Raw genomic sequence first — 22,570 nt, 5'->3', positions numbered from 1 at the left:
ACAAGTTCTGTCATTGCTGTTTCTATTCCAATGGGATATAAAGCTAAACTTCATGTTGTCTGGTTTTCCACTTGAAGTCACACTTGCAGAAAGTCAGGCAGGGAGGGATCCCGCAAGACACAGGGTCACTTGCTTTACAACTGTTATTTTGACATGGCTACGGTAATTACACTTCTTCTCTCCAGGCACTAACAAAGGTAACCGCTCTTTAGAATAGAACAAAGGAGGCACCTGATTTCTGGTGACTGAGCCAAAGTGATTGGATCCGTGGGCAAAACTTTTGCAGTGACATTCCTGGTGTGTGAGCCCATCAGCACTGCCTGATGGCAGCACTGAGCAGGGCCACTTCCTGGGCACATCTCTTCTCTGGTATATCCCCACTTGGGGGGCCTCTTCTATTGCTCTCTCTTTTGTTCCTCTTAGGCCCCCACGCGTGATCCTTCACACACACACACCCTGCCCTATGAAGTATACTATTGTTAAAACCCTCACAGATTGTCTTCCTTAAGTGATGAACCGCAGCAAAGCTAAAGGCTTTCAACAGTCTGGATATGGCTTCTGCAGGCCAACACTTTGTCCCTGGAGGTCTCCCCTGTGCTGTCGCTGCCCAGTGGCAGGTGGACAGCTACAGGCTGCCTGGACAATAGGTACTGCTTGGCTTCTCCAGCTTTCTTTCAAAATAGGTACGTGGGTCTTTGACCTATGAATGTTACATCTATATCAGCACTGGGTTTGCCTCCTGATACCAGCGCTGACACTTCTAACCCTGAAATTTGGGTCAGTCACTCACACCTAGACTGCTTACCTTGGTCTGAGCAATTCAGCCAACCCCTCCGGTGCAAATACCGGTCCACAATCTGAGCATGCAGCAGGATGACTGGTGGTACCACAACATTTGCTGTTGCCCCTAGCCTGGACATGGTGGCCGCCAGACAAGGGCTCACACACCCATGCGTGTTGTACAAGTAAACATTGTCCGTGTATTTTCAATTGGTGCTGCTATTGCAAAGGGAAGAAATGGGGGGGGGAATCAATATGTATTTTCCCACCTCTAGAAAAGCTTCTAACAGTTGGTTAGGACTCAGAATACAATGAGGCAGTGAGCATCATTGCTCATCTGTGAACTGAGACAGATAACTGATGTGTACCCTTGCAGCCATCAAACACCTCATCCAATCAGGAAAAACAAGCTGCAGAGCTCAAATGGCTCAGACTTGTGAGCCAACGTGTGTGTGTGTGTGTGTGTGTGTGTGTGTCAGGAATTTTTACACGTTCTACCACGTAGTAATGTAAACTGGAAGGTTTTAGAATTTTACATGCATATGGCTCAATGTGAATGAAGGAGGCAAGGAATAAGGAGAGAAAAAAGTCAACTCTAAACTTTCTTTTCCTGACCTGAGCCTGAGTAGATCTTTGGAACAAATGAGGAGGAGATCCTTTCCTCTTTTAATCCCCTTTTAGCCTTCACGCATCCCCAGCAGGATCCCCAGAAAAGCCTGTGGGAAACAGCAGTGTTTCCATTTGGACCAAAATGACGTCAGAGAGAGTGGTGGGCATGAGCCGGGTCACTGCCATCTTTGGAGGACAGGCAGAGGCAGGGGAGGCTGGGTAGAGGTTGGTTCTCAGGTTGGCATATACAGTGATGATGTATTTTCAAATCGAATGCCCAATAAAGGAAAGCTTAAGCAATGTAAGAACACGTCAATCAGAAAGGGGTAGTCCTCTCACAGGACACAGTATCCGTTGAGAAGTGAGGTCACCCTCGTCTGACCCTTCCTTTGGCCGCTGACTTATGTGATGAGGGCCATGTTATTTGATTTTCCCTGACCTGAACTTTTTACGAGTGAAAATAGCATTATCTAGGCATTTACTACATACTGGTCCTTGTTCTAAGCTTCTAATCCGAGCTAGCTTTTCTCATCCTCACAGTCACCATATGAGGAAGGCACCATTGTTTGCACCCATTTTGGGGAAGAGGAAACTAAAGTACAGGGAGGTGACGTCACTTGCCCGAAATTAGCCAGCTGGTAAGCAGCAGAGCTGGCGTTCGAGCCCAGGCAGCTGGACTCCAGAGCCTGCCTCGTGAACCACTACATTTGGTGCCTTCACAAAATGTGCAGGGGTGGTTTTTCCAAATTAAAGGCTGAGCTCTAGGAGGAGGCCACCTCGGTAGGACATACGCACTACTCCTTCCAGTTTAGTGTCCTTAGCGTCCCAGGGAGCCTCCTAAGAAAGTTCAAAGGACAAACCCGTCACTCAGCTTTGTACTATAGCTCAGACTGCACTTCTGTGTGGCAGGCAGCTTCAGGGCTGGGTGCCAGCTAACTTCACATTCTCCTACCCTACTGAAAGGTGAAATGAAAGGAACCTCGGGGTATTCCAAAGTGTCCTGGCCGGGTTCAAAGGACACAATTTGTCAAGAAATGACAATTGGCGTCCAAACAATTTCAAAACAATCTCTTTTCTTAATGATGAGGGATGATTTTTATTGTTTGACTGGTAGTTTGCCGCACTACATCTATATCCAAGGGGAAGGTAACATATTGCTCGTTTTCACTCACTTTTGGCCCTGGGCCACCCCCTATTTCTTTATATTGGCAGTAGTAGATGCCCACGGACCCTGGCACTGGCCCTCACTGCCAAGTGCAAGTGTAGATCTAGGGTTTCACAGCAGGTGTCTATTCTGAGCTGCTGCACCAGGAAGGGTCCAAAGGACACGGAGCCAGAGGACGGTCCACATGGCAGCGGTTTCTAGCCCAGTGACCAGCAGGTGCCCCTCCTTCTCTTGCAGCCCCTTCAATGACCGGCCGATGTGCAGGATCTGCCATGAGGGCAGCAGCCAAGAGGACTTGCTCTCTCCATGTGAATGTACGGGGACCTTGGGGACAATTCATCGGAGCTGCCTGGAGCACTGGCTGTCCTCCTCAAACACCAGCTACTGTGAACTCTGCCACTTCAGGTTTGCAGTCGAGCGCAAACCCAGGCCGTTAGTGGAGGTCAGTAATTGGGGCGCATCCTGAAAACTTAGCTCTGATGAGCAAATGATGTCTGCTTTCATGCCCAGATCACAAACCCTGTGCAGCTTCACTAAAGCGCAGTAATAGCTCTGAGAGAATGTGGGTGTGAGAGTGTGTGTGTGTGTGTGTGTGTGCCCACCTATATGTGCATGTGCGTGCGTGACACAGACGGAGAGAGCTCACTGGCTCACTCAGGAGCCAACAGTAGAAAGGTGACCTCGACCTTCCACAAGAGAGTAGAAGAAATCATTGTAAGGAGAAAGGGGACGTTTAGAGACTTGATCTCCATTTTTCTATCCCTGTGAAGTGGAGCAAAGAGATTACTTTTCTCTTTGCACACCGTCTGTCCACCTTGATACAACAGATAAATGGGCGTTTGAGTTGCATATTCTGAGTGGTCTTTATGACAAAATATAGCTGCATCGTGGTCTGAATCACTCCGTGACCTTGTGTAAGTTACTTCACCTTTTGGAATTACTATGAGGATTAAGTAAATTCATATTTATAAAGCACTTAGAAGAATATTGGTTATCTATGCAAGTGTTTGAATTTAAAAAAAAAAATCTCTCCTAGGAAATTATACACAATTTTTTTTCCGCTAATAATCTAGTATTAGAATCTCTTTTCTGAAAAGGTGGCGGTGTCAACGCAGCCAGTAAAATGGCAGGACGTTCTCTTTTATGTTTTAGGAGCCACATGATTTTTTTGTTAGAGGGAGGGTCTGGTCTTGTATTAGCTAGGGGACTTGGAAAATATCATTAGACCATTTTGCCCTCTCTCCTAATCCTCAATTTCTACCAGTCAGTTAAGAATTGGATATTGGCAATAGTAAATATTCTAATACATTATGAGCCAGAACTCATTGAAAGAGACCCAAGACGTTGTGCCTACAGAGCTGCTGGGAACCTCCTCCTTATTTCATCAGCTGACCCGGTGAAACTTTGGCATTAAAACTGAAGCTAGAAATCAAGAAGCCCTTCTTGGAGACTCCTTCAAACAGGGTTTTAGCACCTTGGCACTTAAGGCTCTGGAGAGCTCTGTATATACCGGGGATGCCAAAAAAATGTATACACATGACTTGTATTCATCTTCTGTTATCGGTATATGTTGTGTATTACAATTTTAATACAGTTTTTCCCTTTCTTAAAATGTGTATACATTTTTTTGGCACCGTCTGTATATTCTCTCGGGTTTGACCTTGACAATTTAATCAGGCCCTCTTACTGGGGCCTATTTTAGCTATGACTTGCTTGCCCAATGGCACAACCTTTATTTGACTTGCCCCGATAAACTCTATGCTTTTTTTAAGACTCTGAGTCCAGTGACCTCTTCACTTAGCCATCTTGCTGCTTGACGACAACTTTCAGAAATTCGTGTGTATAGAGTGGCCCCCAGAGATCTGGGCCTGTGCCACATTCACTGGGACTTACGTGCCAGAACGTCTCTGCAAAGAGGGAAGTGTAATTAAATAACAAACAAAGGAGATGAAGAGTTCTCGAGTCCAATGGCAAAAATGGAAAAGAAGCCTATTTCTCCTGTTTAGAAACTTTTTGGAACTTCCCTGAGTTGATATGGCAGCTTCCCCGGGGACGCTGACTTCCCAGAGTAGGGAAACCCTGCTTTAAATGGGCTGCATCGCGTGGTCTTCTTTCCTAGTGTCTACCCAGTAAAGGAGACTTTTGCTTTGCTTATTAAAATTCCAGTGTATATGTGCGTAATATATAACAAAGGAGGGTGTGTGCACACACTCACACACCTTAGTTTTTTCTCAGCTTACACCCATGTGTTGTGTCACCCAGTGAACCCTTTGACTCTCAGAGATGGAAACATGTACCCCTACACAGGCATTTTTTCTGAGTTTCCTGTGTTGGGCCGCAGACAGACTCCAGGATCTTAGGCTACTGTCATTAAATGAGGAAACAAGGCAAATGACCTTGAGAATGTGTGAGGTGCTCTGCAAGATTTAGGACTTCACCTACAAAAACTTAACCCAAACGGTCGCCGGTGGTGAAATTTTTGTTGCACAAATGGAATGTGACATTTTTCAGAGTTAATGATGATTGAACAAGTTGAAAGTGAAAGGCAAACCTTCTCAAGCCAGGGGAGGCTGGCCGTTTGATCTTCCTATGGCGAAATCAACTTGCTATTTGACCACAAGCAATAAGAAAGAAGCTGTCTTCGGTTTCTCAGCTGGAGGACAAATGAGAACCAGGTGCAGGGAGCTTTTTAAACAGATGACATTACTAATTGACTTTTCCCCTCTTATCAAAGGGACGGTTTATTCACAGCGAGTAGTGCTTCTCAATACGTTTACCTCCAGAAAAATATGAATCTTTTTAGTCAATCAGCAAACCCCGCCAATTTGGGTGAAGCATTAGGCATACTGTTACTTTATTTCTCATTTTCACTCTTTTTAATTGCTTTAATCATTACTTTATTTACCAGTTGAATCTGCCATCTCATTAAAGCAAGAAAATTCCATAACATTTAATTTCAAAATCAATGTGGTAATAACAGCTCCTGTTGCTAGGGAAGTGGTTGAAAAAAACATTTATAAATTTTATTTGTTGGCATCCCGACGTTAACATTGGTCGGAATTACTTGGCGGCCTCAGACTCCCCGTCTTCAGTAACCTCTCTCAGCCCTTCACTCTGCATAGCCCTCCGTCCTCCTTAACCCTTCCCTGCCTTCTGAAGACACACCCCTTCCCCTTCACTTCCTTTCCTGCATTCTCTGCAGCCAGCAGTTAGACGTGCAACCCAGGGTTGGTGGCTCTACATGGGCTGCTACATAGTCTTCCCTCCACCCCTACAAAAGGGTACATTTCTGCTCATAATGACCAAATCAGTGGGCTGGGTTTTATCAGCACCTATGTACTGAATACCACCTTCCCACTTTACCACTGACCAGCTGAGTGGAGTGGCTCAGTTTCTCTGAGCAGCAGTGTAGATAGAGGAAGGTAAGCTAGGAGCTCTCCCTGATATCTTCGGTCTCTGTAAGGCTCGATAAACCTAAAGGCCCAAGACTAAAGTTCTTGTGTAAAAATTGCATTCTACACTTAAAATGATCCATTTTATGGTATGTAATTTATACTTCAATAAGTTGATTGAGTGTGTGTGTGTGTGTGTGTGTCTACTTACCTACCTACTTACCTGTCTTCCTACATGACCAGACTACATCCTTTAGTCTCTTTTGGTAACTTCATCGCCAATGTTATACCCAAAATATTTTCTTTTTGCTAGGTAAGCCAGTAAAACAAAAGCTAGTTTTAACCCAAGAGCTATACCCGGACCATGTAGTTTATTCAGATCTGGGTGAATTTCCTCATTTGTCCAGGTAATATAAATCTCATAAGGTCTGTGTCCAATCAAGTAAAGCTCAAAAGGAAAACATTCCAACTGTACATAGCCAGAAGGAAGAACAGATATAACACACACACGTCTTATACCTACACAGCTAGCACTTCTCTCATGAAGAGTACATATTTTTTGTTGATGATGGAAAATGTACCGAGTAGCAATTTATGAGATGAATTATCCCCAAGAATAATGACCTGGTAGGGTGCAGTACACAGACATCCACTAACCATAACAGGATTCCCTGAATGACCAGCTTGGGTGGTTTTATGGTCTCCTTCCTGCTCGTTTTCATTTTTCCTCATTTCTCTCTGAGTTGAACTCTGATACTATTTTTTTATAAGGGTAAAATACAGCAAACCAATAAAAATACCATGACGTGTTCCCAAAAATTGTGCACCTCGACTCCAGTCTATTGCTGTGATCACACATCTGACAGAGCAGTTTGCCAAGAAGTCCACCTTACTATGTACAAATAGCGCACTTGCATCATCAGTTCCTGGCAATGGGAGTGTTTTGCCACTGGCTTTCCTACGACATGTATCAGTAACACGCAGCCTTGCCTGGGAAACTCATGCAGTAATAGATCAGCTCAGCAATGTCATGATGAAAATGAAACAGCCAGGAAACGGTGGAAATCTGGAGGAAAGGCTGTCCAGGATCTGATCTTCCTCCAATCAGGGAGACATGGTGATTTTTCACAGAGGGAGTGATTAGGTTTCTGTATTCCTATTTCCTTTACACAAACCCAGCTGACTGATAAGAATTGTATGAACAATTTAAAAGTTGTTCCCTGTGAGTCGGGGATTTAGCTAAATTGAAACTGAGCGTGTTTTCACACATATCAGTTGCTCAGCGTAATGGGATGTAAAGCTAGGAGATGAGAATTAGGGATTTTTTTCAAGCTTTTTATTTATGATTATTTTTATAAGTCACGGGGGGGAAATGGCCTTAAAGTATGCCCTGGATTCAGTGTAAATCTCCAGCTACACAACAGGGAGCAGAGCTGAACTGCTGTGGACAAACCACTTTGTGCCTTGGCACTTGCTATTTAATAGATTTAAGACTTCGCTTGAACCCTCCTAATATGTACATATCGGACTTAGCTGGGGACATTGCTCGACTCTTATTGTAGTGGGTTTTGTTTTGACTTGATATATTCATTTAAGTAAAAACGTGAGCTCTTGGCTCCAGAGTATTCATATTCATCAGCAAACCCTTGTACCCTTGGGGTAATTAGAAAATGACACTGTAGAGGATATAAACTGACTGAGGAGCTGCCCACGCATGAGGACCTCCTATCCCATTCCTCGAAGGAAGACGGACGAGCTCCCCTCTTCAGTCCAGCTCGTGAGAGCAGCCCACCGAGTAAGGTGTGCAGACCATAATCACAGCATGTGACGGGCAATCAAAAAGCATCTGTTCATTAAATAAACGGATGAATGGAGAACCTCCCCTCCCCCAACTGCAAGCCATATATCGTAGTTTTGGCCTGTGGTTGTAAATCAAAGAAACTGACCCCTTGTCCTTCCAGTTTAAGACAGACTCGGTGGGACAAGGGCTTGTATAACAAACTAGCACCACTGGTTTGAGCAACACTGCAAATGCAGTGAGTCTGACAAATCCTTTCTCCCACCCTGTCATCAGTCCTCAATCAGGTTTTAAGGAATGGCGGGCGGTAGAAGCCCTGCAGGCATTGTAACTGGTGAGGAGGAAATGTCCTCCACAGAGCTTGGCAGGGAAAGCTGGCCTGAGTTAGAGAAGTGTGGTTGAGGGTGGGGAGGACCACGCCAAGTCAGAAAGATTCAGGCCCAGCTAGCGTTCGTCAAGCTTTCAGAAATCCAAGCACTATGCAAGCAAACACTTCCCCACAGTCTTGGAGGCAGAAGGAAGCGGGGGTGAAGATCATATTACCTATTTGTTAGATGAAGAAACAAGTTTCTGGTGGTGATGTGAGGTCAACATCCCTCAGCAAGAAAAAATAAGAAGGTCTCCTGTCCCTGCATTCAGCCCTCTGCCTCCTACTCCATGCTGTGTTCTGCAGCGACAAGAGAAGGCCACACCCCAGCATCTGTGAAATGGAATGTGGAGGGGATTCAGTGGGGTCCATTAGGAGTTCCCACATCCCACTCTCATGTCCACCACAGACTGTCACCACCAGAGCTCAAGGGTGGTGGACACAGGTTCTCCCTGCTCTGCCCCCAGGGCTTCTCAGGCCCCTCCTTTCCAGCTCCCTCTACTGGAGGCAACTTTCCCACCCGATCCAGGTGAGGCTAAGGCCCCACAAAGCAAAGTAAGTAGCTGTAGCACAAAGGACAACGGAAATGTCAAGTACCAGAAGGGGAGAATGCGAGGGACTTTGTGTCTGTGTCATGGCTAACAGAACAGAGGCCCTCCCCTGAGTGAAATCTTTGCCAGCAACTTTTCCAAGCAGACTCAGCATCACGACTGTGGCTGCTGGTCTGTAACTAGTACTCCCAGCACGAGGCTGACAGCAGGGAGCCTCGGTTTCCTGTCCTGGCCCTCCCACGACCTGCACCAAGACTTGAACAAGTCATTTCTCCTCTTTATGCATCAGCTTCCTCACCTGTAAAATCAAGCAGAACTCACTCACTGATGACCTCATTCGGACACACAGGTGTACTTTATTGAATTAACATTTAAAAATAATTTGAATGCCTCTAGGTGGGACATGCAGCTCCAGGTCCCCCTTTTGCTTTCACGCACCCGGCCCTCTTCACCCTCTTGCATTTCCTGCCTACTATTTACAGTTGAAGTTCCAGAATCAGGTGACCTCTCCCACCTTTAAGAGTTCCCTAATCCTACGTGCAATACATGTTTCTTTCAGGGTACTATAAACTGAACCTAATGATTTAAATCAGCTGAAATGGCTGGTTTGCTATCACAAGGTAAAGAAACCACTAAGAGACAGTGAAAGAACAACGGTTCAAATATCTTGCACTCGCAGAATGCCTTAGCATTGGCCAAACACTTCCTTGACCTCTGGTAAGGTCGCTGAGTAGGCCACCAGCCTCCAAATGGACTTGGGTCACCATCCTTTGTGCCAGTGGTTGAGACAACATGCCTCATGACCAAAGTCCAGCAATCCTTGGTCCTGTAGTTGTTCAGCCTTGAATTTTTCTCTTGGGTTTGGTGGCTAATTTGGCAGTTACTTCTTTACTTAAAGCTTAGTTACAGAGCAACTGTTTTAAGGTATCTATTCAATTCACAGCTTGCTTCATTAAAAATTGCTTCATTAAAAAAGCAAGCCAACCGAAGTATTCACATGGCCATGCCAGATGGAGGTGAGCTAACTGCTTGGTGCCTGTGTTTTTAGCCCATCCACAGCTTGTAAAGGATTAATTTGGAGGGGAAATCCAGTTCCATGCATAAAAGCAACTACATGACCAGATTCTATTATTTTAAATTGTATGGATACTTGCAATGAACTTGAGTTGAAATGCAAATTAGAATCCATGTTCTCAAGTGGACCTTTTTCGGTCCTAGTAGCTGCCCCTATACAGATGTATAATACCAAGAATTGTTCCACAGAACTTTCTTATTTTAATTATTGTGGTTTTTTTTAAATACAAGGGAGGACAAAGAGTCATATAGCAAACAGATATGTATCCACCACCTGGAATTAACAAATGTTAGCATTTTGTTAGCTACATAATCTTTCAAAGGAACAAGTCTCTTGGGGCAGGGGGCAGAGAGAAAATGTCTATAGTCTTTGCTAATTCATCTTCAGGTGGTCTCAAACACAGGAGAAAATTCAGCCAGATTTTCCGTAGGCACGTCTGTGCCAAGAATAAGAAGAGGCAAACAAAAAGAGACAGATAATATGAAAGATTCCAGACCCTTTGAGCTGATGCCAAAAGTGAGAATAGTGCAGCCAATGTTGACCACCAAGGCGTCCACTGGTTTGAACTTTGCAAGGCAGACAATTACAAGTTATCATATGGGCGTTTGGGGTGATGGTGGAGGAGGTGAGGGTGTCCCTGGGCAGCTGGGGGGAAATCTTTCTAAAGGGGAGTCTGATAGAGGAACAGTGGACTGTCACTGAATGACTGAGGACAGCTGCTAATCATCTTTCTCCTAAATCCTGCTGAAATAACAAGGCACTATTACCGTGTTTCCCTGAAAATAAGACCTAGCCAGACAATCAGCTCTAATGTGTCTTTTGGAGCAAATATTAATATAAGACCCAGTCTTATTTTACTATAATATAAGACTGGGTATAATATAATATAATATAATATAATATAATATAATATAATATAATATAATACTGGATCTTACATCAATTTTTGCTCCAAAAGATGAATTAGAGCTGATTGTCCTGCTAGGTCTTACTTTCGGGGAAACACAGTAGCTCCCAGGAACTGCCCTGTGTGGGTACCAGGCACCGTGTTGAACAGAAGGGAGATCTAAACTAGGGAAGCCTTCATGCAGGTTTCAGATGCAGAGTTAGAGAACACGCATAAAACTCCCCACTGAGGGCTTCTGCCAGCACTCTGCAGCCTCTCCAGTTTTAAGTGTCAATGACTGACACTTTTAACTCCAAAGAAAGAATACACGTTTTTAAACACATTAACGGTGTGAAATATTGTGAGCACTACATGATTATGGGTAAATGCTGCCTAATGGACAACTGTATGCAAATAAGTGAAGAAGGAGCTTCAGTTAGGCAGTGGGAGATCGGGGGCCATTTATTCACTGAATAACACCCTGCTATGCCTGTTCTGTGCTCAGAACCTCATTTTCTAGAAAAGGCACAGATCTGGACATGACATTCCAATCCAATGGTATTCGTTCCATCTATTTTTATCCTTAAAATGTTCACACCCCAAAGTTTTTCCTTCTTAAATTATTTACCCATTTTCCTGGCAAAGGGAAAACATTACATGCTATATACACTTTATATAACCATCTTATTTTAATGTCTTGGGTATCCCAATAACGGATATTCTCCCATTTTGTAAATAAGGAAACTGAGACTCTGAGATGTTAAGTCACTCTTCAGAGATCTTCAATACTTACAGCCACAGGGCTAGTAAGTGGAGAAAGCGGAAGAATCCTGCTCCCTCTGGCTCCATAGTCTGTGCTCTTTCCACCACACTTGGCTTCTTTCTTCCTGGCTCAAAAGTACTTTCTTTCACTTGCTCATTGATTCAAACAAGTTCAAGTACACACAAAACTGAGGGCTTTTGCACCAATACCCATCCTTTCTAAAGGACTAGATCTATTTCAGAAAGGGGAGAATAAAAAATAACTGTTAACGAAAGCCCTGATTTCCTCTTGATATTGAATTCCTTTATTAAATCCAGAGCTGTTGCTGGGGAGGCAGGGATGAAGAGGCAGAGCACAGAGAATATTTAGGGCCGAGAACCTACTCCGTACAATACTGTAATGCTGGATATGTGCCATTGTACATTTGTCCAAACCCATAGAAAGTACTCCAAGAGTGAACCCTAAGGTAAAGTATGGACTTTGGGTGATAATGACATGTCAAGGTAGGTTCATCAGTTGTAACAAATGTACCACTGTTGGGAGGGGGGGGCGGATGTTGATAACGGGGGCTGGTGCATGTGGGGGCAGGGGAGATATGGGAACTCTGTATTTTCCACTCAAGTTTGCTAGGAACCTAAAACTGTTCTAAAAATTAATTCTACTAACAGCAACAACCCAAGCTGTGCCAGACTGAGTGATGGAATAGCAGAATGGCATTTCTTCTCTGTGCCTCTTTATACTCTAATCTAGCTGAGAAACGAAGCTCTCAGGTACACCACCCTATTAGAAACCAGAAAAGTTATTCTCAGTTTCCAAGGGACTTTCTTTTTTTTCTTCTCATCCAGTTACTATTTCTCTGCCTTTGAGTCTTCCTTTGACCGAGTCATTATGTCACCAATTTCTTCTGAGATTTCCCTAAGGGAGATGTTATTAGAAAGCCTGGTACGCCCGATATTGTTAAGAGCCCTTCCCTACCTTTCACGAATGGTTATGAAGGTTAATCCCTCATGACATGGTTATCCACACTGTGAGGTAAAAATCTTTCAAAACTGTCATCTAGGTAATTCAGATTGGTAAAACTGGTTTTACAACTCATGAAAGCAAACACTGGTTTTTCTCTTGAATTATTTGTATAATTGCCTCAATGCTGTGCTCACTTTTGTGACAGGTGCAGCAGATTTGGGGAAAGATAAGAAAGACTCCTGCCGGGTCTTGGGGCTTTGCTCTCCTCCTTCATTTTTCACTGAATGTGTTTCTATGCCATGCCTCATCACTGCCTGCCTTCATTCTTGAAGAGGTAGGGACCCTGTGAAATGGTCTGGGATGAAACCGTTTCTTCTCAGTCCATTATTACAGAGTTAGAGGGGTACGCTTACACTGTGATGGATATGTGAGAGGAAAATTATGTTTGTGCTTGTATAACATAAAAGAGGAAAAAAAGCTTTGAAGCTCTTAGTTTAGAATACGGAAAACCAGGTTTAATTCTTAGTTGTGCCACTCAGGAAGATGTGTAAAGATTTGTTTGTGAAGATTGAAGTCAGATTAAAAGAAGAAAATGAAGAATTTTCTACACGTTATTTTATCACTGCTTCACCTCCAGTGATGCTATTAGAAACAGAAAGTTGGAATAAATTGTGAGGTTCAAAATCTATTGAGGTTCTGAGGGAAATGGCTCATAGAACACACATGAAATGCTGGCAAGTAGGAGCAGCGGGAAGTTAAAATAAAATCTACAGGCATTTAAGGACTTGTATCTGGGAAGAATCACTAAAAGCAAAAACTGGGAGATGAAGGGAACGTAACCACCATCCTAGCAAATAATGCAGCCCCTCTGCTTCCAAAGACTTGTTCTTTGCATTAAGCTGGTAGACGATGGAAGAAAGGGCTTGAGAGATGGAATAAAATGGCTCCAGTATTTTTCTAAACACTGGCTCATCTGCTTAAACTCTGTGACTTTAATGTCGAAACCCAGAAATCATTCATTCATCAAATTATACATGTTTTCAGCTGTTGATAAGATGTACCTGACAGATAAATATCTGAAAAATAACCCTATTAGATGAAGATGTGGCAAGGCAAAAGGAAATATCTGCAAACCAGAATCCATGCAGGATGGAGGAATTTTTTTGGGGGGAAATCTACAGGACACTTCAATTGTTTTTGACCAAGGGGGTTTTCCAGTCCCAGATTTTTGAAACAGCATTATTGAGATATAATTTATATACCATACAGTTCACCCATTTGAGGGGTACAGTTCAGTGACACTTAGTATATTCACAGTGTAGTGTGACCATCACCACAAGTCAATTTTAGAACATTCTCATCACCCTAAAATGAAACCTCACTGTCACACAGGGTGTCATGCAGGGTCTCTGGTCCCGCTCCCCACATAAGAACGCAGGATATGGTGAGACCAAAAAGGAACACCCACAGAGCCATAGATAGGGGAGTTATACCACTATAGTCTCGCTGGCGGCTGGGTTGGAGACACAGGAAACAGGAGACACACAATTCTCAACCCTCACTGCGCCGCTTGCAGGCTCAGCCACCATCTTCTTGCTGGCCCCCACTTTTCTGCTAGCGTAGCCACGGCAGTTATATTAGTGGCCAATGGCTCACTGGTTACAGCTGACGGCCAACTAGCCACAGCTGATGGCCATCCAATCACAGTTGATGGCCATTTACTACCTGAGCCAGCACCTTTCCACGTGAGGCCGAGAGCCTGGAAACTGCACTCCTGGCTCTGTGCCCACACTCACGCACTTCAGCCTTCATTCTCCAGTCCTCCCACCCCCACCCTGCCCCTTGCCCCAGCCCTAGGCAACCACTAATCTATTCTATATCTACATGGATTTGTCTATTCTGCACATTTCCTATAACTGGAACTCTACAGTAAGTAAGTATGTGGTCCTGTGTGACTGGCTTCCTTCACTTACCATAAAGTTTGCAAGGTCTAGTCTCAGATTTTATAGAAAAATGTATCTTAACCTTTCTTACTGTAATTTTATTTAGTTTTGATTCCTTCTTCATATCCTATTTACCTTAATGTACTGCTACTACTAGTTACCATTTACTGAGTCCTCAACCTCTGACACTGTTCCAAGCACTTTACCGTTCTGCCATTTGTTAGGTGTAACCATTTCCACTTTAGAAGTAGGAAACTGGCACAGAGATGTCTATGGTTTTTTTCCCCCTTTTCCTTATCAGTTTGTGGGATGAAATTCTGTTCATTTTTCACTTTTTTGTTTTTTAAGATTTTATTGGGGAAGGGGAACAAGACTTTATTGGGGAACATTGTGTACTTCCAGGTCAAATTGTTGTCCTTTCAATCGTTGTTGTGGAAGGGGCAGTTCAGCTCCAGGTCCAGTTGCCGTTACTAGTTGCAGGGGTCACAGCCCACCATCCCTTGCAGGAGTCGAACCAGCAACCTTGTGGTTGAGAGGATGCGCTCCAACCAACTGAGCCATCCGGGAGATCAGCGGCAGCTCAGCTCAAGGTGCCGTGTTCAATCTTAGTTGCAGGGGGTGGAGCCCACCATCCCTTGTGGGACTCGAGGAGTCGAACTGGCAACCTTGTGGTTGAGAGCCCACTGGCCCATGTGGGAATCGAACGGGCAACCCTCGGAGTTAGGAGCACGGAGCTCCAACCGCCTGAGCCACCGGGCTGGCCCCCACTATTTTGTTGTATGGTAATAATTTGTACATTAATTTTTTTTTTTTGTCTGAATTTACCATTTTTGCTCAATGAGAGTCCTTTTCTTCCTTTAATCCAATTAATTTCATTTGGTTGCTTCCTTGATTCTGCTGCCCCACAACTACACAATTCCATTTTAATAACACATTTTGTGACCTGGGTTAATTTTTTTTTTAACCAGTGTCTACAGAGAAATGATGAATTCTCAGAAGGCAATCAAATCCTACTACCCATATTCTTAAATTCATCAAACCTCAGAAAGCTGGACTGGACCAAGGAGTTTTTAAAGACCATTTGGAGAAATGCTCTAGAACAGTGCTTCTTCCCATGAGATATACTTGAGAATATGACAAAAGCTTGAACTCTTATGATGAATAGAGACCACTATATTGTACTATAATTATTTTCAAACCTTCTGAGAGACTAGAGCTTAATTATTCCAATCACTAAAAGAACGCATAATTATGTAATGTGATAGAGGTGCTAAATATCCTACAATGGCAATCAGAGTACAATATTAAATGTATCAAATTGATATATTGCACACCTTAAATGTATAAAATGCTGTATGTCAAATATATCCAATTTTTTAAAACATATTATTGAAGGGGAAAAAAAGAAGCTTGTACTCTCTCCCCTGAAATACACAGACATCCAGTGTTCAAATACATTTTCAAAGGGGCCACAGGTTTTCTGAAGCCCTACACCCTAAGTCAGGGACCCCTGGTCTAGGAAAATGGTTATGTAAATTTTAAGGGAGCACACAGATTTTCCAAAAATGTCTCCTGCATCCTTGAAATGTTGTAAGCATGAAAGGTAAGGGAGGCTTTTCAACACTTCACTGCAAATTCCCTCCTCTGTGAGGAGACCACGTTATAATTGTGTGGGTGCCACAACAGTGGATATGATTTGCTTGTCTTGAAGGCACAGCTAGTGAGTTTGTTTGTACATGTGCAGGACTGGGCTAGTTATTAACTTGGGTTCTTCCATGGTTGGCTTGGTTCTGCCTTGGGGACACATAGAGGGCACATGTCTCAGGATCATTCAAGCTAAAAATGTATGTGTGTCTCCAGTTGGAGCAGAGCTTTCCCACAGGCAGGAATTGTGTTCATAGAGCTATTGTCCTACTTGCCCTTCTATTAATGCCAGTCCTTGATGTCATGGTCCATGTTTTTTGAGCTATTGCTCCTACCCCTTAAGATGGTCTTCCCTGAAGACAGCTCTGTGCGATTTGCAGCAAAATGGTCTACAAACGTTGAACAGAACCAAGAGAAGTAACGCTGGCAAAATGGAAAACGTTGCCTCCCCTCATATAACACCTGGTATATTTTTATCTGGTATTCTGATATTCTGGGCCCCATACTTAATGAAGGATATCCAAAAAGTCCAGGAGAGCACTATATACACAGATGGCTGGATTGACCTGGGTAGAAAGAAGAAGACTCTTTAGATGTGAGGAGGCTAAGGAAGCGAATGTTTGAAATCTTGAAAAATCATGAACTGCTTAGACAATGTAAGCAGGGACTGTGTGGAATGATCCAAATTACATGAATGCTGGTGAGCTCCCTTTGAAATTTGAGGACGGGGCATTTTGAACAAAAATAAAGAGATGCCACCAAATACTACGGCTCATGGACTTAAGCCATTGCCTCAAGGGGAGTCTTGAGAGAGTCCAGATCCTTTCATTGCTACGACGTGTCTAGTGTCAGCAAGGTCAGCAGGCTCTCCTAAATATTTGGGGTCCTTTTTGGCAGCGAAACATTGGGCTGTAGGGACTGTGAATCTAACATTCCCTCTCTTCTCACAGTACTTCCAGCTAGCAGAAATTCTTCTCTTTCTCACAGCGCTCCCATTCTCGCTTGCTTTGGGAGTATGTGGCCGTGGTGAGAATGTCTCTTCCATCCTTGGTTTCACAGTATGTGGGATTTCATTGAAATCCCTCCACCACGCTCTGCTTGGATAGTTTTCATCCTCACATTCTCACCACAGCTGAGGAACACAGATTTTTAAATGTGCTCCCATTCTGAGGACCTGGTTTTGAATTTGATTTCTCCCTAGTTCCTTTAAACATCCCCAATTATCAAAATAGGGATTTATTAGCCATATTCGTGCTATTCATCATATTCTTGTATTTCATCTGGTATTCCAGTTGGGGCTTTTCCTTGGTACACTGTCCTGGCACCTTGTACTCCGTGATCCTGTCCTTCTGCAAAGTAATTATTCAAAGCTTCTGAAACCCGGACTCCAGCAGCAGGCCAGCAGAGAGGGTGTCAGACACCAGCAACTTTACTGGCTGGAGGGCCAGGGACCCTATATGAGCCAAAATGAAGCAGGGCCCAGGGGACAGGAAGCTGTTCTTTGTGTCCTGTTTACAAATGACGACACAGCACGAATCCATTGTCTCCCAGAGTAAATCATTTCTATTTCTGGCACTGCGCATCTTATTTATCAATTTCTTCTGGAAATTTCTGTTTTCTTGCTCTCCATCCTCTCTTGGTTATTTATCTCCTCGTCTTAGGTTTCTGGCTTTACGTTGAGCACATATGCCACGTAATTCTGCAACATCGTCTCATATTTCAGATAAGCAATCTGCATTTGGCTGTGCTCACTCCTACACAGAAATGATCTAAAATAGTTAAAGAGAAATGATTCCCATTTTGCTTATATCTGAAGTTGCAAATGAATATATCAAATTATTTTGCCATCTAATCGTGCTGTGCTGCTAATATTATCTTTGGAAAATTTCAAACCATTGGTGTGGGTATGAGTAGTATTTGTTTAAATAATGCCTGAGCCAAATTATAATGTCCTAGAAACAAATATGGTATTTATGGAGCGTTATAGCCCATTAACTGACTTATTGGCGTTAGTCCTTCAGGGAGTGTCACAAATCTCCAGGGTGTCTTTGAATGTGACTCATGCTTCCGCCAAATCACAGCTGTGAATACCAGAACAACTGCTAAGCATGTGTCTGCAGCAAAAATTCCTTTGCTGTATCTGATCAGAAGAGTCAGGGTGCGTGGTCCTATCTATACAGAGGGTGACAAAAAAAAATGTAGAAATTTTAAGAAAAGAAAACTGTATTAAAATTGTAATAATCAATATATACCGATAACAAAAGATAAATACAAGTCACCTTTGACTTCTGCAATTACAAGAGGTGCTCAAAATGGTTACCATCAGCATCCAGACACTTCTGATTACGGCAAAATACTTCTTGGGTAACGTTGACCAAAGTGTCCACTTGTATACATTTTTTTTTGGCATCCCCATTATATGTCTGTATTTTAGTTAAACTCATCTGATTTCTACCCAAAGCGATCCTCTGGTTTGGAAGGCTTTATATATTGCTTCAGCTAATACTTATGAAGCACAAATTAAATATTTTAGGAAATGGGGATAGAACTGTGAAGAGCCCAGAAGAATGTTGTGTACTAATACAGCTTACCTGCTAGGGAGAAAGACATGGCATAAACAAGAATCGGTAAATAAGTAAAAAGATGATTTTTGATCGTGATAACAGTGATAAAGGAAGAAACAAGTTGTTGTAGTAAAAAATGACTGGGGTAATTTTTCACAAACCATGGTGGTTTGTGAAGGCCTCTCTGAAGAGATGACATTCGAGCAGAGACAGAACCCAGCCCCTGAGAATGTCCCAGCCACGGGAAGAAGAGTTCCAGACAGGAGGAACAGCCACTGCAAAGGCTCTGAGGCAGGCAGTTCAGTCTTTCTGAAACAGGATAAAACACTGCTGAGGGGCATTATTTGAGAGATCAGAGGAGGTAGATCCCAGATGCTTAAACTATTCTGTCGTGGACCCCTTGACAGTCTGTTGAAACCTTCTCAGAATCATGTTTTTAATTACGTACAACAAAAGACATAGGAATGGAACGAAAACCAATTATCTTATAATTAAGCATTTAAAATATTGAAAAGACAAAGTTGCGATAAAAATGTGAGTGCTTCTTTAACATTTTGTGCAGATCTGATAACTATGAAGTAGTGATATGTCAAGATAACTGCAACAATTGTAATGTGATAGGAAATATTTGTGATTTCTATTAGTGGCAAAGTCATAGGTACTGACTTTGTACCCATCACGGAGATTTTCTGCATAACTTAGTGAAATGCAAAATTTCAATTAAAGGTTGTGAAAATAAAGATGCGATTTTTTTTTCCTCCATCCAAATATCACAGATGCCTTGAATCCTATCCTCGGCCCCGTTGGGTCTGTGGAGCCCAGGTACAAACGCCTGGATGACATCACGCAGGACTTTGTGGGCGATGACAAGGCAAGGTAGACTAAGTGCAACGCAGAGCCTCTGGGGAATTTTAAGCAAGAGAAGTGATGTGATCTTGCTGCTTTAGCAATACTGGATTCTAGGGTAACAAGGATACAGGAGCGAGGAGGCTCAGGTGAGAGATGAGGAAGAGTAGTGGCATTAGAGAGAGAAAGAGAGAGATGTGGACGTGTTCAAGATGTATTCTGGAAGAAGTGACAGGACCTGCTGGTAGACGGGCTATAAGGGCCCGGGGAATGACGGGAGGGAGAATACGGATGGCACTGAGGTTTGCACGACCCACAAGGTTTGGGTGTCATCACGTACTAGTGTGGGACAGACAGCCTGGGAGAAACATGGATCTGTGGCAGAGTTGGGGTGGCGGAAGTGAATCCAGTCTTCCATCATGGACCTTGTAAAGTTTGAGATGTTTATTCACAAATGGAGAGCTATCTGGTAAGCAGCGAGGTACGCAGCCTTGGAGCTCAGAGGAGAGTTGGGCTGAAGGATGCTCCATACATTCTTCAATAGAACCTGATGTTTTGAACAAAAGTGGGAACTTAAGACAACGAGAGAGGGTTCTTCCCCACCTCCCTTGAAGCTGAACCTGCCTCACGCCTTTGAGAGAGACTTGCGTTTTCCACTCCTCCAGAGAGGTGAAAGAACTTGATAAAGGTCACACAGCATTTGGGGGAACCAAGAGCATGGGGCAACTGGACTCAGTATTTTCCCTCCCACTTCCAGGGCCACGTTTCATCCCCTGCACAGTGGTCCTGCTCCAACCTTATCCACTGTAGGAGTGAACAAAAAATGGGAGCAAGATTTTATGTAGTGCTAAAGCGAGCAGAAGGAAAGAGTTGAAAGAACAGTAGGCTGGAGATTTCAAATACTGGCACCTCCACCACCTAACCTTGAAAAAGTAACTTTACCTCCCTGAGGCTTAGTATCCTAATTCAAAATGGCAATAATAACACCACCTGGTGTTTTTAAATTCAGTAAAATTGTCTGACACATAATAGGCACTCAGTACATATTTTTGGTTGAACTAGAGTTGTATAATTTTTAAATGGACATTTGGTATTGTCTTTTTCTCATATATTTCAAGGTAGTTTTCTCCTAGAAAAAAAAATAGGAATTGTGACTAAAACAATACAAAGGACCTCGAATAATTTATTGGATTTCTCATACTAATTCATGACGTGTGGAAAAATCGATGGTATTCCACAGTTATTTACATCGTGGGGGAGGAGGGGAAGCTTGAACAGAAACTACAGGTTTTCACCTTATAGCAACAAAGCAACGTGTAAATATTTCTCTTGGAAGCCTAAAAAGAAAGGTACACAAGGAATGCTATCTCTAGTCTAGAAGGCTAAAAGCAGTGAACTTGGGCTACCAGCACCTCAGATGTTTATTCATTCATTTTCATTAAGCATCAACTATATTCCAGCACTGTTCTTGCATCAAGGTATACAGGAATGAACTGCCATCATGGAGCTCTCATTGAAGTGGGAAGGAAAAAATAAATAAACAAGCAAATATATAAATAGCATTATTTCAAAGAGCGTCTCACATTCTGTGGAAAATATAGCCAGGTAATGTTCGCAGGTGCAAAGAGTATTTTCAATGAAAAGACACCATTTGAGCTGAGACCTAAATGATGAGAAGGAGCCATATGTTTCCATATGGGAACAGCCATTTGCAAGGGTTGGAAATGAGGGGAAAGAAGTAGTAAGAGCAGTGGTCAGAGAGGGAGGCAGGGATGAGGGCAGTCGTCCCAGGTAAAAAGTCCAGTCTTTATTCTAACCATTGGAGAATTGTAAGCAAAGGACTGATAAGATCCGATGTCTATTTTTACCAAGTCATCCTGACTGTTGTTTTGCAACTGGGCTATTAGTTGGCCGGAGTCGAAGCAGGGAAGTATTGCCTCCCAAGCAGTAGATGTGGGTGGCCCAGGGCTGGCGGCAGTGGACATGGAGAGAGCACATGGTTCCAGATGTATGTTGAAGGGAGTGTCAGTAGGACTTCCTGGCACTACCCCACACGTGTGTGGGGCAGACATAGAAAGGAAACAGGATGACTGGGTGACTGGGGGGGGCGGGGGTGCTGATGATTTACTGATATGGAGAAGATGTGGTCGGGGGAAGGGTTGTGAGGTAAGTACTAAATCAAGAGTTCTGTTTTGGACAGAATAAGCTTGAGTTTTCTATTAGTCATCTCTGGGGAGAAGAGTGGGCTGATAAATATGCACACCTGGGGCTTTGGAGAGAGGTCAAAGCCGGAGACTGGCATTTTAGAGTCACAGGCAAACCCTTTGTAAAGTTTTCACTTGAGGTACATTGCTTCAAGCCTGGTTTGATGGCTACCTGGAGCATCAATCTCCTTGGCTTCCCTGGAGTTAGAATTTCCTTCTGTGTGGCTTCAGCTGTCCTGGAAATTCATTGATAGTATGTGAAGTTCAGGGATTTAAACACCAGTAGGTGTTTGTTTTTGTTCTCTGCTGTGTTTCAAGTTAACTGAAATGCATGGTTCTCAGGTTTCATCTTCAGTTTTAAATCATGCAAAGGACCCTTCCTTTCACACTGAGGCTCCCCAGGCAATCAAGACAGTTTAGTTTTGGTTGTGTTGGGCTTTGAAAATAAAACCCATCCCAAGAAATGCAATCGCTTGGTTAATAACTCTGCCAAGTGTCAGATTACCAGGAGATACTCAGGCAGATAAACCCAAGTGAGTAAACACTGTGAGACCGTGCCTTTTTTTTTTTTTCTGCTCCATAAATTTGTTATGGTTCTGTCAGTTCTTATCGCTTCTATCAGTTTCTTTCATTCTCATGATGGTTTCTCATTAAGGAGAGTCATGCAGAAGGTTGTAATGGATCAGATCTATTAGCCACCAGAGTATAATCTGGTTCTAGTATAAACTGACCTGTTCGATGTCCTGTCTACCTTGAGGATTCAAGTCGATTAATTCAGAGCCTGGGAGGCAGAATCTAATGTTCTGGAGCAGCACACCTCCTTCACCCCTACCCACGAGGAAGGGATTTAACAAACTGACACTAAATTAGATCCAAACCCACAGTCAACCCACTTTGAAAGTAATCCTTAGTGCCTAGCTCACCTTGGATGTACATTCGCAGCCAGTAAATTATGCTGTGTCACTGGTAGTAGAATGCTGCTTTAATTCCGTCTGCTGTCTCAGGCCTTGGGGTTTCTGT

General features: G+C 43.3%; 1 protein-coding gene across 3 annotated transcripts in view; it reads left to right on the top strand.

Moving 5' to 3' along the window:
- Positions 1–22,570, top strand: part of MARCHF3 (membrane associated ring-CH-type finger 3) — a 142,971-nt gene that overhangs the window by 106,657 nt on the left and 13,744 nt on the right. For all 3 annotated transcript variants that reach the window (XM_033110782.1, XM_033110780.1, XM_033110781.1), the window contains exon 3: positions 2,792–2,996. In XM_033110782.1, the coding sequence (XP_032966673.1) occupies positions 2,792–2,996 (205 nt within the window). The remainder of the gene's footprint in view (positions 1–2,791; positions 2,997–22,570) is intronic.

Source organism: Rhinolophus ferrumequinum, chromosome 7 (assembly GCF_004115265.2).
Source record: "Rhinolophus ferrumequinum isolate MPI-CBG mRhiFer1 chromosome 7, mRhiFer1_v1.p, whole genome shotgun sequence".
NCBI classification, from domain to species: domain Eukaryota; kingdom Metazoa; phylum Chordata; class Mammalia; order Chiroptera; family Rhinolophidae; genus Rhinolophus; species Rhinolophus ferrumequinum.
This window is presented reverse-complemented; position numbering and strand designations above follow the sequence as displayed.